Source organism: Lepidochelys kempii, chromosome 3, assembly GCF_965140285.1.
Source record: "Lepidochelys kempii isolate rLepKem1 chromosome 3, rLepKem1.hap1, whole genome shotgun sequence".
NCBI lineage: Eukaryota > Metazoa > Chordata > Testudines > Cheloniidae > Lepidochelys > Lepidochelys kempii.
In genome coordinates, this window is record NC_136382.1 from 206198750 (window position 1) to 206211821 (window position 13072).

At 41.8% G+C, this 13072-nt stretch overlaps 1 protein-coding gene across 7 annotated transcripts in view; it reads left to right on the forward strand.

Moving 5' to 3' along the window:
• Positions 1-13072, forward strand: part of RIN2 (Ras and Rab interactor 2) — a 104157-nt gene that overhangs the window by 12665 nt on the left and 78420 nt on the right. For 3 of the 7 annotated variants that reach the window (XM_073339766.2, XM_073339757.2, XM_073339765.2), the window contains one exon: positions 597-674. The exons of 2 other annotated variants lie outside the window; for them this stretch is intronic. In XM_073339766.2, coding sequence (XP_073195867.1) covers positions 639-674 — 36 coding nt within the window. In that variant the 5' untranslated portion in view covers positions 597-638. Of the gene's footprint in view, positions 1-594; positions 675-4987; positions 5118-11558; positions 11655-13072 lie in introns of those variants that run through there. 2 more of the 7 variants (XM_073339761.2, XM_073339758.2) reach the window with 2 other exon arrangements.

Sequence of the window (13072 nt, forward strand, 5' to 3'; positions counted from 1 at the left end):
AGCAGGACCAATCCCCAATTTGTTGCCCAGATCCCAAATGGCCCCCTCAAGGATTGAACTCACAACCCTGGGTTTAGCATATTCTGCCAAGTTTCTTGATTTTGTATGACTTAATTTTCATAATATATTGTATTTTGCCAATCACTGAAAGTTATGTTACAGGTTGTGTAAGAAACAGTAATAACACAGTAGCAGTTACCTTCTTTAACAGTTACAGCTACTAAAACCGCAGCTTTATTACTAGCTACTCATGTATTTTGCAGAGCTGTCTGTGATGAGGTGGGAGTACAGAGGTTTACTCTATAGAATTGTGGAAAAGTTTGGAGCCTTTGAATATGCCATTAATATGTTTAATAGAAGACAGAAAGCAGAAAGTGCTATTCTAAGTGCTCATAAAACACATTTATTTTCTACTAGTGACTAGAAAGGGCTGCTCTCATAGGACCAATTAATATACTTTGTCATACAGCCACCTCTTCCTTCCAAATAAACAACTTTATTGACATCATTATAACTCCACCTACCGGGAAACTGTGTGTCAGTTGTGACTGGCAGACTTCTATTTTATTTTTTTGCCTCCTTGCTTCCTGGTATAGGTCTAGCTATAATACTGTCTGCTGGGATGTTTCCTTTCCGGGATGGGAGAAGAGGCAGACCGACAAAATACATTACAAGTAAGTAATTATTTTCTTCTCTGTGTGTAACTAAGCCTGGTGTACTCCTTTGAATTCTGTCAAATTGTATGGAAAGAAAAAAACTTTACTTCATTAGCAGAGCTTGATTTGGATTTGGAGTAGTTTCCTGACAGAAATCTGGATTTCATAGGACAAGTGTGATGAATTTAAGAAAGGCAGCTGAAAGGAACTCAGCCCTGCTCAGTAGTGCCCTGATGCAGTGAGGTACCTGACCTTGGTGGGACTATGCACGTGTTTAAAGTTATGCACATTCTTAAGTAAGCATTATCGTGGCATAGGCCAAGAAGAGATTTTGCTTAAGTGTAACTGTTAGAGTACCTACAATGGTCCTAGTACGGTACTGGCCTTGGTGGTTTAGAGGTTGTATACCCACTCCCCATTGTTTTTAAAACCTGTACAATATTCAAAATGTGGTTGCTCATTTAAATGTATGATTGCAAAGGTCTCATTATGGTTGGTACCTTTGACAGCTATACGTAAGTGAATTTTATAAAGGCATTTATTCCCTATGAATTGAGAAACTCGGGGCCAGATAATCACAGGTTTAAGGTTAGTACTTTAATTTTACTTTTGGGAGCACCAGACCTGATTACTCAGCAGATGTTCTTTTAAAATTATACAAGATATTGTTACTTGATAACTAAATAGCACAAGTACATGTAGAATATTGAACTTTACTAAATGCAATACAATGAATGTTTTTTGGGGGTTAATTCATGATGATGGATTTAAATGTCTAATACTGTGAAACTCTGTGCCAGTGAGAAATCACTCCTTTCAACCGTATTAAATGTTTCCACTATCTTGCACTCTAAACTTTTCTCTGTATTGTAGTAACCCAGACAGTGAACAAACTCAGACTTTTTTGGTTCCAGGTAGCTACTACACAGTCTATTAATCAAACCCAAATAGCAGGTTTACTGACTTTATCTCCTCTGGAAGATTTTGGTCCAAATTTTCAGAAATAGGTACCTAAAATTTGGCTTCCAAATCCATGTTCGCAAGAGTGTTTGATTGCTCAGTAGCTCCCATTGACATCAATAGAACCTTCTGGGTGAGCAACACTTTTGAAAGTCAGGTCACTTATTTAGCAGCCTAAATAAAGACATAGGAGCCTAACTTTATGCACCCTTCTTTATGGAGGGCGAGATTTTTTCAAAGGCATACAGGGCAGTTAAGCATCCAACTCCTTTTAACTGTGGATAAAAGTTGGGTGCCTAACTGCCCTTTGTGCCTTTTGAATATCTGCCTCTTTAACTAGGGCTCCTAAATCCCTCCATAGGTACCTATATAAAGTGTCCTGATTACCAAAGGTGCTGATCAGTGAAGCTCTCATAGATTTCAGTGGAAGTTGAGAGTAGTCAGCACCTCAGAAAATCAGGCCACTTTTATTTAGGTACCTAAATACCTATTTAGGCACCTAATTTTGGGCACTCAAATTTGCAAAACGTCCCCTTTATCCCTGTCACTGCATCCATTAACTAGGATCTCACTCTGGTCTTCAGAATAGAAAATATATTTGGAAGGTCACTTACTCAAGAACAACCTGACTCTCACATTTGGTTGTATGAGAAGAAAATATAATTATTCCAAATGTCTGGTTTTCTTAAAATTAGTAGTTTTGGTTTTTAAAATGTTCCTTCTTCAAGAGCAAGATGCTGAGTGAATCTAGAGGAATGATGGCCCGGAGATCAGAGTGCTAGTCTGAGACTTAGGAGACCTGGGTTCCATTCTCAGCTCCTCCACAGAGCTCCTTTGTGTAAAGGAGGGTAATATAATTAATGTCAGTCAACATGGGTTTATGGGAAATAGATAATATCAAACTAACTTGATATCATTTTTTTATGAGATTGCAAGTTTGGTTGATAAAGTTAATAGTATTGATGTAGTATACTTAGACTTCTGTAAGGTGTTTGACTTGGTGCCACATGACATTTTGATTAAAAAACTAGAACAATATACAATTAACATAGAATCATAGAAATGCAAGGTTATAAGGGACCTTGAGAAGTCATCAAATTCAGCTCCGTGCTCTGTGGCAGGACCAAATAAACCTAGACCATCCCTTACAGGTGTTTTTCCAACCTGTTTTTAAAAACCTCCAATGATAGGCATTTCTCCCTTGGAAGCCTATTCCAGAGCTCACAATTAGAAAGATTTTTCTAATATCTAATCTAAATCTCCCTTGCTGCAGATTAAGCCCATTGTTTCTTGTCCTACCTGTAGTGGACATGGAGAACAATTAATCACTATCCTCTTTGTAGCAGCCTTTAACATATTTGAAGACTGTTACTGGGTCTCCATCTCAGCCGTCTTTTCTCAAAACTAAACATGCCCAATTTTTTTAACCATTCCTTTTGTAGACCTTTTTATAATTTTTGTTGCTCTCCATTGAACACTCTGAGATTTGTCCACATCTTTCCTAAAGTGTGCTGTCCAGAATTGGACACAGTGCTCCATCAGAGGCCTCACTAGTTGCAATGCACACGTTAAATGGATTAAAATGGGGAATCATCACCAAGTTGGTGCATTTGTGGTGGGATCCCGCACGGATTGATTATTTGCCTTATACTATTTAACATTTTTTTCAATATTTTGGAAGAAAACATAAAATCATCACTGATAAAGTTTACTGATGACACAAATTGGTAAGTAATGAAGAGGAAATGTCATTGATACAGAGTGATCTGGATCTCTTGGTAAACTGGGCACAAGTAAACAATAAGCACTTTAATATGGCTAAATATAAATATGTACATCTAGAAATAAAGAATGCAGGCCATACTTACAGGATGGAGGACTCTATCCTGGGAAGCAGTGACTCTGAAAAAGGTTTGGGAGTTGTGGTGGATAATCAGCAGAACATGAGCTCCCAGTGTGACACTGTGGCCAAAAGGGCTAGTGCGATCCTTGAATGCGTAAACGGGGGATACAAGTAGGAGTAGAGGGGTTATTTTACCTCTGTTTGGCAGGGTTGCGACTGGTATTGGACTTCTGTGTCCAGTTCTGGTGCCCACAATTCAAGAACGATGGTGATAAATTGGAGAGGGTTCAGAGAAGAGCCGTGAGAATGATTAAAGAGTTAGAAAACAGGCCTTACAGCAATAGACTCAAGGATCTCAATCTATTTAGCTTAACAAAGAGAAGGTTAAGGGGTTATTATACTCTGTAAGTACCTTCGTGGTGAACAAATATTTGATAATGGACTCTTTCTTTCGTCTTTTTTGATCCCACGTCTAAATAGCAGTTACTCCCAAGACTGTAGTTTGGGAACAGTGCACATACTGTATAGTTGGTCATTTTGTCTTCTCAAAGTGCAGGATGGGGTCTGACTGAGCTGTCACAGAGGAGTTTAGGAAAAGTAGGGAGCCAAATGAGCAAATCAGCTTTCTTTTTGCATCCAGAGGCGTTTAAATTACCCTAAGGTAAGGGTGAGCTTTCATTTCCAGCCTTGAAATGGACTGCACCCATCAGTCCATGCTCTCAGTATTACTAAGTGCAGAGGAGCAGCTTGTCTGGGAGGCAGCAGTTAATTGTCACTTTTCTGGAACTAGTTTTGGGTTGTCCTGACCTGATGGACAATAGAATTTTTTTTGGCTTGTTGTTTTTCAACAGTTGAATGCTTGGCATCCAAAACACGTGCACAAAGCTTCAGAGGCTCGGTGAAAAATCTGGTCAATGTAACACCCATGACAATGAAGTAAATATCGGATATGTTCCAGCAGCCACTGGGCTCTATTGGCAAGCATTCAGTTCTGGAATAGATCTGACTTGTATGGTGGAGATGTTTAATTTACATGTATGCTGACAAATGTTATTAGCTGGCATTACAGATGTCTCTCTTAAAATGTTATTTCAAAAACCTACCTTTTATGTTGGAATCCCAACCTCTCCCTCGTGTAGTTTTGGGACTGGCAAAGCTGCTTGAATGAATCACAAGGGTTATAAGAAATGTTAATTTTATAACATTGTTAATCTACAAGGTATACTGCACGATACTTCTTTTGCCTAATATGAACAAATTTGTAATTTATCCAGTTATATGTACTTTATTTTGGTTTGCATCACCCTGCCTGCTGTTTTGTGGGATCATTTCTTTATTTTGTTTTGATAAATTGGCATTGGATTAAGGTTATGTTTTAGGCCCTGATTCTGCAAATACATAAGCACGTGCTTAACTTTACACACAGGCAATAGTTCCATTGACTATAATGAAACTATTCCCAGTGTGTAAAGTTAGGCACGTACTTAAGTCTTGACAGGAGTGGGGACTTAGACTGTATGTTTTTCAGGACAGAGTCTGTATCTTTCTCTGTGAGATTACAGTTGCACTTGAACAAGAGAAATATCAGTTCAGATCTTCCTTCAACATCTCAAACATTGAAGATGAACCTGCTGCTTCAGGATTCTCCAAGACAGAAAGTAAACATGTTTTCTTCTTCTGAACTACTCCCTCTTCTGACAGATGTTTTCTCAGTGATCCAGCACAAGGAGGCACACTTGTTACGGCAGGTGTCACCAGGTGTTTCTTTTAAATGTAGGGTATGTGTACACAGCTGCTGGGAATGAGTCTCTCAGCCCAGGTCAACAACCTCATGCTAGAGCACTAAAAATAGCCATGTAGACATTGCTTTGACATATGGGCTCAGCTGGAGCTTTCCTTAGAAGTGGGTGAGTAAGTTTCAGAGCCTGAGCTGAAATGTCCATATTGCTTTTTTAGTTGACCTGGGCTGCAAGACTTGCTCCTAGCAACTGTGTAGACAGATCCACCATGTGAGCAAATGTTTAGTTTTAGGAAATCGTGCTTTGTTGTAGTCAGTTTTTGTTGTGTCAGGTTCTGTGTTGAAGCAGTGAGTGGCCCTTAGAGCATGAGCTCTGTGAGCAACAGGGGAGTTTGCTCTCTGGTTAGAGCCAGTTCATGAGACAGAGATGTTTCCTGAGAACTGGGCACTGGAGTTAGGCTGAGATTCCTGAAAGGATGGATTGCCTTGCATGCTGTTTGACACTTCTGTTCCAGGACTGGTGCATATGTATAAATAAAAGAAGTTACACATCAAATACACTCATCCTGGGTGTCGGTGATTTTTTTCCTGTGACTGAGGCTGATTTGCTACCTCTTAACAGAAGGGCAGTGTTTGTATCGGAATGTAACACTGGTGTCAGAAGAAGGAGCAACAGTATAAATGAGAATCAGACCTCTTGTCTGCTTTTCCAACTCATTTAGTATATTAGGCCTCTGTCACACCATACACAATAATTCCTTTTTGAACATACTTATCTTATTTTGAAACTTTAATAAAATGCAGACGGAAATACTAAGCAAGACAGACAACATCTGTTATGTACAAGATAGCTTTATAGAGCTATTTATAACCTTCACAAGACAGACAGGCTGCTAGGGGTTTACCTTTCATAGATAGTTTACCCCCTTGAAAGCTTTCAAACCTCCACTTTTCTGCATTAAAATTGATGCAGATAATCTATACCCATCAAATTTTGCACCGCAAAGCAGAGTCCAAGATTCAAATTCTAAGCATAGTCTGCAGAACCATTCTTTGTCACGTGGGATAGTGAAACACAGCTGCTTTCCAGCTGAGTCTGTTGTGAAGTTGTTAGTTTAACTCTATCTATCTTGTCATTTCTAATTCCCTTTTTGCTATCTATCTTGTCATTTCTAATTCCCTTTTTGCTAGCAGACTGAGTTTAGTGCTGCGCATGTTTTTGTAGTATCATTGTATTAAAGCACCGTTTCTCAAACTGCAGTGCACGGACCCCTGCGGGTCCTCGGAGGGTACTCCAGGGGGTCCGCAGGCCCCCTCCCTCCCCTCAACTCCTCTCCCTCCTTTCTACATGCTGGGGAACAGGCTTCCTACCTGCTCTGGCTCTGCGTTGCTCCTGGAAGTGGCCAGCACATCCCTGCAAGCCCCTAGGGCAGGGCAAGAGGTCTCCGTGTGCTGCCTCCGCCCCGAGCGCCAACTTCACAGCTCCCGTTGGCCGGGAACTATGGCGAATGGGAGCTGTGGGGGCAGTGCGCAGAGATCTCCGGCCCCCCCCACCTAGGAGATGCTGCCAGAGGGATGTGCCAGTCACTGGTTAGAGGGATGTGGGAGTGGCCCGAGGTAATCGCCGTCCGGTCAGAGCCCCTCACCTTCTCCTGCACCCCAGCCCAGAGCCCGCACGCAAACTCCGCACCGCTCCTGAAAGTGGCCTGCACGTCCCTGCAGCCCCGGGGGAGGGGGGAGAAGGAGAGGGAGGGGTCTCTGTTCACTGCCTCAGCCCCGAACGCCAACTCTGCAGCTCCTATTGGTCGGGAACTGTAATTCTGAAATTGTGTGTGTTGTTAGAAGATTGGAGAGAATATTGTGCATCACAGCAAGACTTCTCATTCTTTGATGCAAGTACTGAGGGTGGCAATCTAATTGAATGTCAACGTGTTGGAGAAGGTGTTTAGTGTGCTGAGCTGGGTGTCATGATGGTAGCAGGCTGATGCTTGGAGGTTGTTGTATTGGGTGAGAATGTTGTCTTGACTTGTTACTTCCTTATTTTTTAGTGTCTGTGTTTTGTGAGGAAATACACATGAGAAGCCTAACTTTTAAATTAATGGATTTCTGAAGCGTGGGATTATATAGCGAGAATCTGTGGGTGGCATTGTACAATTTTGTTTGGCATGAGTTTGTTATGGCTGTATTACCCATGATTGCTAGTGAAACCACAAGTTTTGGGATGAACTGAGTAACTTGCAAGTTCCCCCGAAAACTTCATCTCTTATTATATGAACATGTATTCTGTAAGTAAAACCAACAGGACAGGAGAAATATGAGCTTCCACGTGATCCCTCTGACCACTTTGCTTGTACCTTGTATCTTTTTCCCTCACCTTTTTATTGTTTTACTTTGGGGCAGGGACAGAGTCATCTTGCATGTCTGTACATTACCTAGTACCCACATTTGGAATGTCACTGGTATAAAAATAAAGTCTAAAATAAGCTACATATAACAGGAAGCCACTTAAAAGTATTTGAGTACTTAAAATTTTTTTGATTATTTTTTGTGTACCTCTGTCTGTAAAGCCAGGTGCCTTATGTATTGTGTCCAACTGTGCTTAGAAGCAGAGGGAGAGAAAGAAATATAACTAATATGTTTTGTAGAACTTCTGCAAATAACCTAAAGTAGCTTTTCTGGACATAAAAGAATCATCTTTAAATATTTAATATCTCTAGACAGCCCGGGACTAGATGCATGTGCTTTGTCTTAATGGAAAGCAGCAATGTTCCAGGGGTAAACTCCCCAAGATCTAGCCTTGGTAGTCATGAGATCACAGATCTTAAACTCACTGTTCTAGGAGTGACTATGAAAAGGTGCCACCTGTGTAACTTGTATGTGGGTGTGGGATGGGTATGTTCATGTGAAATTCCGCATTGGGGGGAAGAAAGAAAGGAAGCATGCTTGTGGTAGGCTGCTTAAAGAAATGGCAGCTGTTTGAAGCTGCTCACAGGATTGGAATGTTAGTAATCCTGGCAAAGAGAGATTAATGGGCTGAGGCAGTCAAAGGTCTGCAGTAAATTCATTTTATCAGACGGATGTTGCCACTAGATGTATGCTTATTATCATATTTTATACTATGGCAGCACGTAGAATGCTGCCTCTTGCACTAGGCACTCCACAAATGCATAGTAGGAGCCATTCCCTGGCCCAAAGAACTTAGTCTCAATCAGCAAGGTGGACAGTGGGTGGGAGGGGAAACAGAGGCACAGAGAGGGGAAAGTGACTTGTCCAAGGACACGGCAAATGGGGCAAAGCTGGGATTAGAATGCGGGTCATCTCCTCTGAGTCCCGGTCCGCTAGGACACGCTGCCTCTGATTTGTAATAGTATCTTTGGGCAAGGGAGACTAATGTGGTCAGGTTCTGCAGAAACTCAATTTATTTAAAATAAATGTTAAAAAAGGTTCTCGCCCTTAAGGCTGTGAACAAAACCTTAAAAACATGAGCTGAGTGTAACCAGCTGCCAGGCAGTAGGAGAGGAGCTGGCGCTGCTGTTACACTTTTAAGCCTGTCCCTTGCTCTGCCTTCAGCAGCAGAACATGTGGAGGGTCAGTTGTGTAACAGCTGAATCCTCTGGTCCCAAGAGGAAGGGGAGGGATTATCAGCAGCCCTTCCGGGCTCTACCTCTCCTGGGCGAGGATGGTGCCCTCCTCACCAGATGCCATACCAGTGGCGCTCCTACTTAACCACTCTGAGGCTTTCTCCCATGGCTGGTCCTAGCTGGCTCCTCCTCTTGCCCAGTTCCAGCGATTGCTTCCCCAGGCTTAGTAAAAGGAACAGATAATACCCAGCTCCTTACCCACCTCTAGGGAGAGGCCAAAATATTCTAGCAGCCCTGGTGGCAACTCCTTAAGTGGAAGAAGGGACAGAGCAGGACCTCCAGCCTTTTTTGGGGGGACTGGGGAAGGGGAGCAGCCAGCAGGAGAGGTGAGAGGGCTTCCATTAGGGGAAGACTCAAGGCTCAACTGAGGGAAAGATGCTGCAATCATGAGGAAGCCAGGGTAGGGCTTATATGGCTGGTGCAACTGTGGATAGATGGTACTGAAAGGTGGGTCGGAGAAGAGAACTGGTGAATTTGGGGTGTGGGTAGAGAATTGATAGGCTGAGGGTAAATGGAGAGGTGAATGGCAGGCATGTGCCTGAATGAGGTAGCCTTCAGAACTGAGTGAATGATGGGGTGTGTGGTTGTGTAGTTTGAGACACAAAGAGGATTTGTGTGTGTGGGTGAGAGATTGGTATGAAGTTTGCATGTATCGGTGTCCATGAGTGTGTGCATGTAGAAGTGCACGTATTGGTGTTTAAGGATACGTGAACAGATTTCTATCAGGGATGGTGAGATATATTTTTGGACCATTTTGCCAGGGTTGTTATCTATCGAGAGAAATACTGTTGGCTGGCACTAATGGCAGTAGCAACAAAACGTTGTCTCAATATTGCCATATTAAAAACAGGTCTTGAAATTATGGCATACAACTGAAAGAACAATTTTTACTCACAGGCAGTTTTCTTTTTTATGGTCTCTGGAAAGAGATGGGATTTAATCACTTCCCCCAGATGTTAGTTGCATTACTCAAACAAGCTAACTTATTCTTTTCCAGAAGAGCACTAAAACCTATTTCCCAGCACCCTCAGCGATTCTAACAACTCTACTGTTATGGCACTTCTCTAGTGAGTGCTTGGGAAGAGCCCACTGTGGTTGTTCATATTGGTACTACTAATAAAGAGAGGCCTAGGAGAGAGGACCTGGATGCTACATTTCCCTGGTGCTAAACTAAGAAAATGACTCACATCCAGAACCCCTATGCTAGATTTTTTCCAGTTCTGTGGATAAGGACAGCAAGACAGTAGGGACTGCAGCATGTCTGTGTGTGGAGATGATATCAAGTGGAGTAAGTTACATTTATAAGGCACTGAAGAACTGTTTAGAAAAGGGAAAGATCTCCCTTAACCAAAGTGGAACCAGATTGCTGGCACAGATGGTTGGCTGACTATGTTTTGCAGGGTTGATTATTAAAACTAGGAGCTGGAGGAAAGCTGGCAGGTGCCAAGGGACACTGGCGTTTGCCAAAGACATCTGGTAGGGATCTCAAGAATACAAATGTATCTGTCTCCAGCACAGGCTAGGAGAGAAATTAAACTGCAGGAGGGGCAGGTGTTGAGTACAGGGAATAGAGCCTTGACAGAATAGGCATCTCTGAAACATGAAGGGATGGCAAAACTCAAGGGGATGCTGTAATACTCGCTATGAACTATTTAAGAAGGGTAGCTGAGGTCCTAACAGTGTGAGAATAACACTCTATCAAAAAGATTCCACAGGGTACCATTACTAAAAAGATTCCACAGGGTACAATTGTTTCCGTTTTCCTATGATATATAAACTGCTGTAACCTCAATAACATGGAGCAGTGCCTTGCTGTGTTATCGTCCAGGTTGCAGTTATGTTTCTGTTTAAAGCCAAATTTTGCATTAATCTCGGGTACCTGTAAAGTTTGCTTTAACGTAGCAGAACAGTGGTGTGTTTAGTGCATTCTGGAGAACTTCAGAATCTTAGAGCACCAAACATATTAGATGAGAAGTAAGGGCCAATAAAACGTTTTTTTTCCAGAGGTTTCATCCACTGTGATATGTAGCTAGCCTCACTGAAAAGACAAGAAAATGGTTGTGCTTTGAGGATTATCCTGCTTGGTATGTTGGCACACTTGTCTGTGAATCAGTGCAATGCTGTACATGGCTCAGTCCCTGTTTATTTCCATAGTTTAGTTGAGAGAGTATGATTCAAGAACAAATTACACGTTCTGAGCAAGACAGTAATTTTCCCTAAAGGGATCTTAATACCCTATTGCCACCAGTACACTTTAAGGGGAGGGGCAGTGGGGTATTATGATCATTTTATTCATCTGTGTGGCTTACTCACATCACCAGTCTGGTCCTGTTCCAAAGTGAAGCTAAATAATAGTAGTTATCTGATACAGAATGTTTCATACCAGCATATCACCAATGCATTCTAACTGAATATAGGACAATCAAAGCTGTGTGTGTTTAGAGCTCTGTTTTAGGCCTGCTCTCATTAATGTCTATTAAATTTAGTTGGAGGGTTTTTTGTTATTCTGTGGGATAATAAAAGTCTGTTTTCGTTAGATAAAGTATTTGTCTGCGGCAGTCTTTGTGTGTGATAAGGCAGAAAATGAATAAATAGAGACATTTACCCACCATCGTTTCATGTCTGTGGTTTTTTCCAATGAAAACCTTTTCTTTCAATGAGTGAGTCATAAATGTGCTTTTCCCTGGTACTAAACTTAATGACTCACTGTATTTATACAGTGTATCTTCAAGAGGAATTGACAGCAGCTTAGAAGAGTGTGCTGCAGAAGAGAGGACTAAAAGGAGCTGATGGTATTTTTGCAAAATATCTTACAGGTGAATGTTCAGTGAGAAAATAAGTGAAAACTGGCTGTAAATCCTGTCTCATGTGGGTGGTGGGGATGAATAATAGATGGCCTTATTTATGGTTCATATAATGTGGGATATCCATGCATTAACTTTCTCGGCAGGAGGTGAAGGTTCTGATATCATAAAAACAACTGGTCTCTTTGTTAGAAGTATTTCATGCACAATTGTTCACGAACAAAAAGCCCCCTGAGACTGGAGGGTGTGTGTGTGTGTGGAAAGGGGGGGTGTCGTGTGGGGTCACATGCCCTCCCCAATTTGCTGCTTCACTTGTACTGAACATGCTCACACGGACTGAACATGCTCAGTAACATCTGCTGAAGCCACTGCCCTCCCACTATCGGCAGGCCAGAGTCGTCTCTGCCGGAGACTATGTAATTTGTATGTATAATTTACTAACAGTAAAGTTAGTAAACTGTAACTGCTTGTGAGAATTCAAAGTCAATAATGTTTCCCAACAGACATGATGAAAATTCAACCATGATATTTCTGAAGTCAAAGAATTTCAAAAGATTTACACCAGCTGGTCCAAAATGTTCAGTCTGTTCTCTTTCTTGGTTGGGAGGGGGGGAAGGTACCTTTCCATTTTTAAATTATTATTATTATGCAGTCACAGACTTTTAGTGTTGTATGGTAGTCACATGTTGTCTCCTTATCCTCATCTCCAGTGTTTTTACTGGAACAGGGTTCCCTGTTATGCACAACCATCTTTTCTCCTTTCTTTCTTGTGGCCTCTACTGATTTTGCTCTCTGCCCTCACCCCACTGTTCTTATGTTTTCCCTCCTGCTTATTGCCTTCCTGTATTTTGCCTATCTACTGCTGGTACTTACAGGGCCCCCAGAACACCATAGTATCTGAGCGCCTTATGTTCTTTGATGCATTTATTTTCACAACACCCCTGTGAGACAGGGCAGTGCTGCTATTCCTGTTTTTACAGATAGGGAACTAACACAGAGGGACTGGGGACTTGCCCAAGTTCACAAAGGAAATCTGTGGCAGACCACTCAAATCCAGGTCTCCCAAGTCTTGGTTACTGCCCTACCCACTGGATCTTCTTTCCCCTCTTCCACCATATGGTTCCCTATCCTCTGACAAAGATAACTAATATTAAACTTTAACCAATATGAGAGTTAAAACAAGAACATTAACTTGTGTTCCTAGGACATGCAGCATGCCAGCTGTAAAGGGGCAACCAGCTCTATACTGGGAGTTCTTCAAAAAATAAAAATTCTGAAAGTACTGGGTTTTTTAGGACAAGCAGGTGATACCCCACTTCATAAGTAAAATGTTAGAGTAATGGGAGCCAAATTATTTGAAATTCTAAAAGATAGGCTCTTAGAATGTCTTACATAAGACAAGGAGTACTTGTTGCACCTTAGAGACTAAC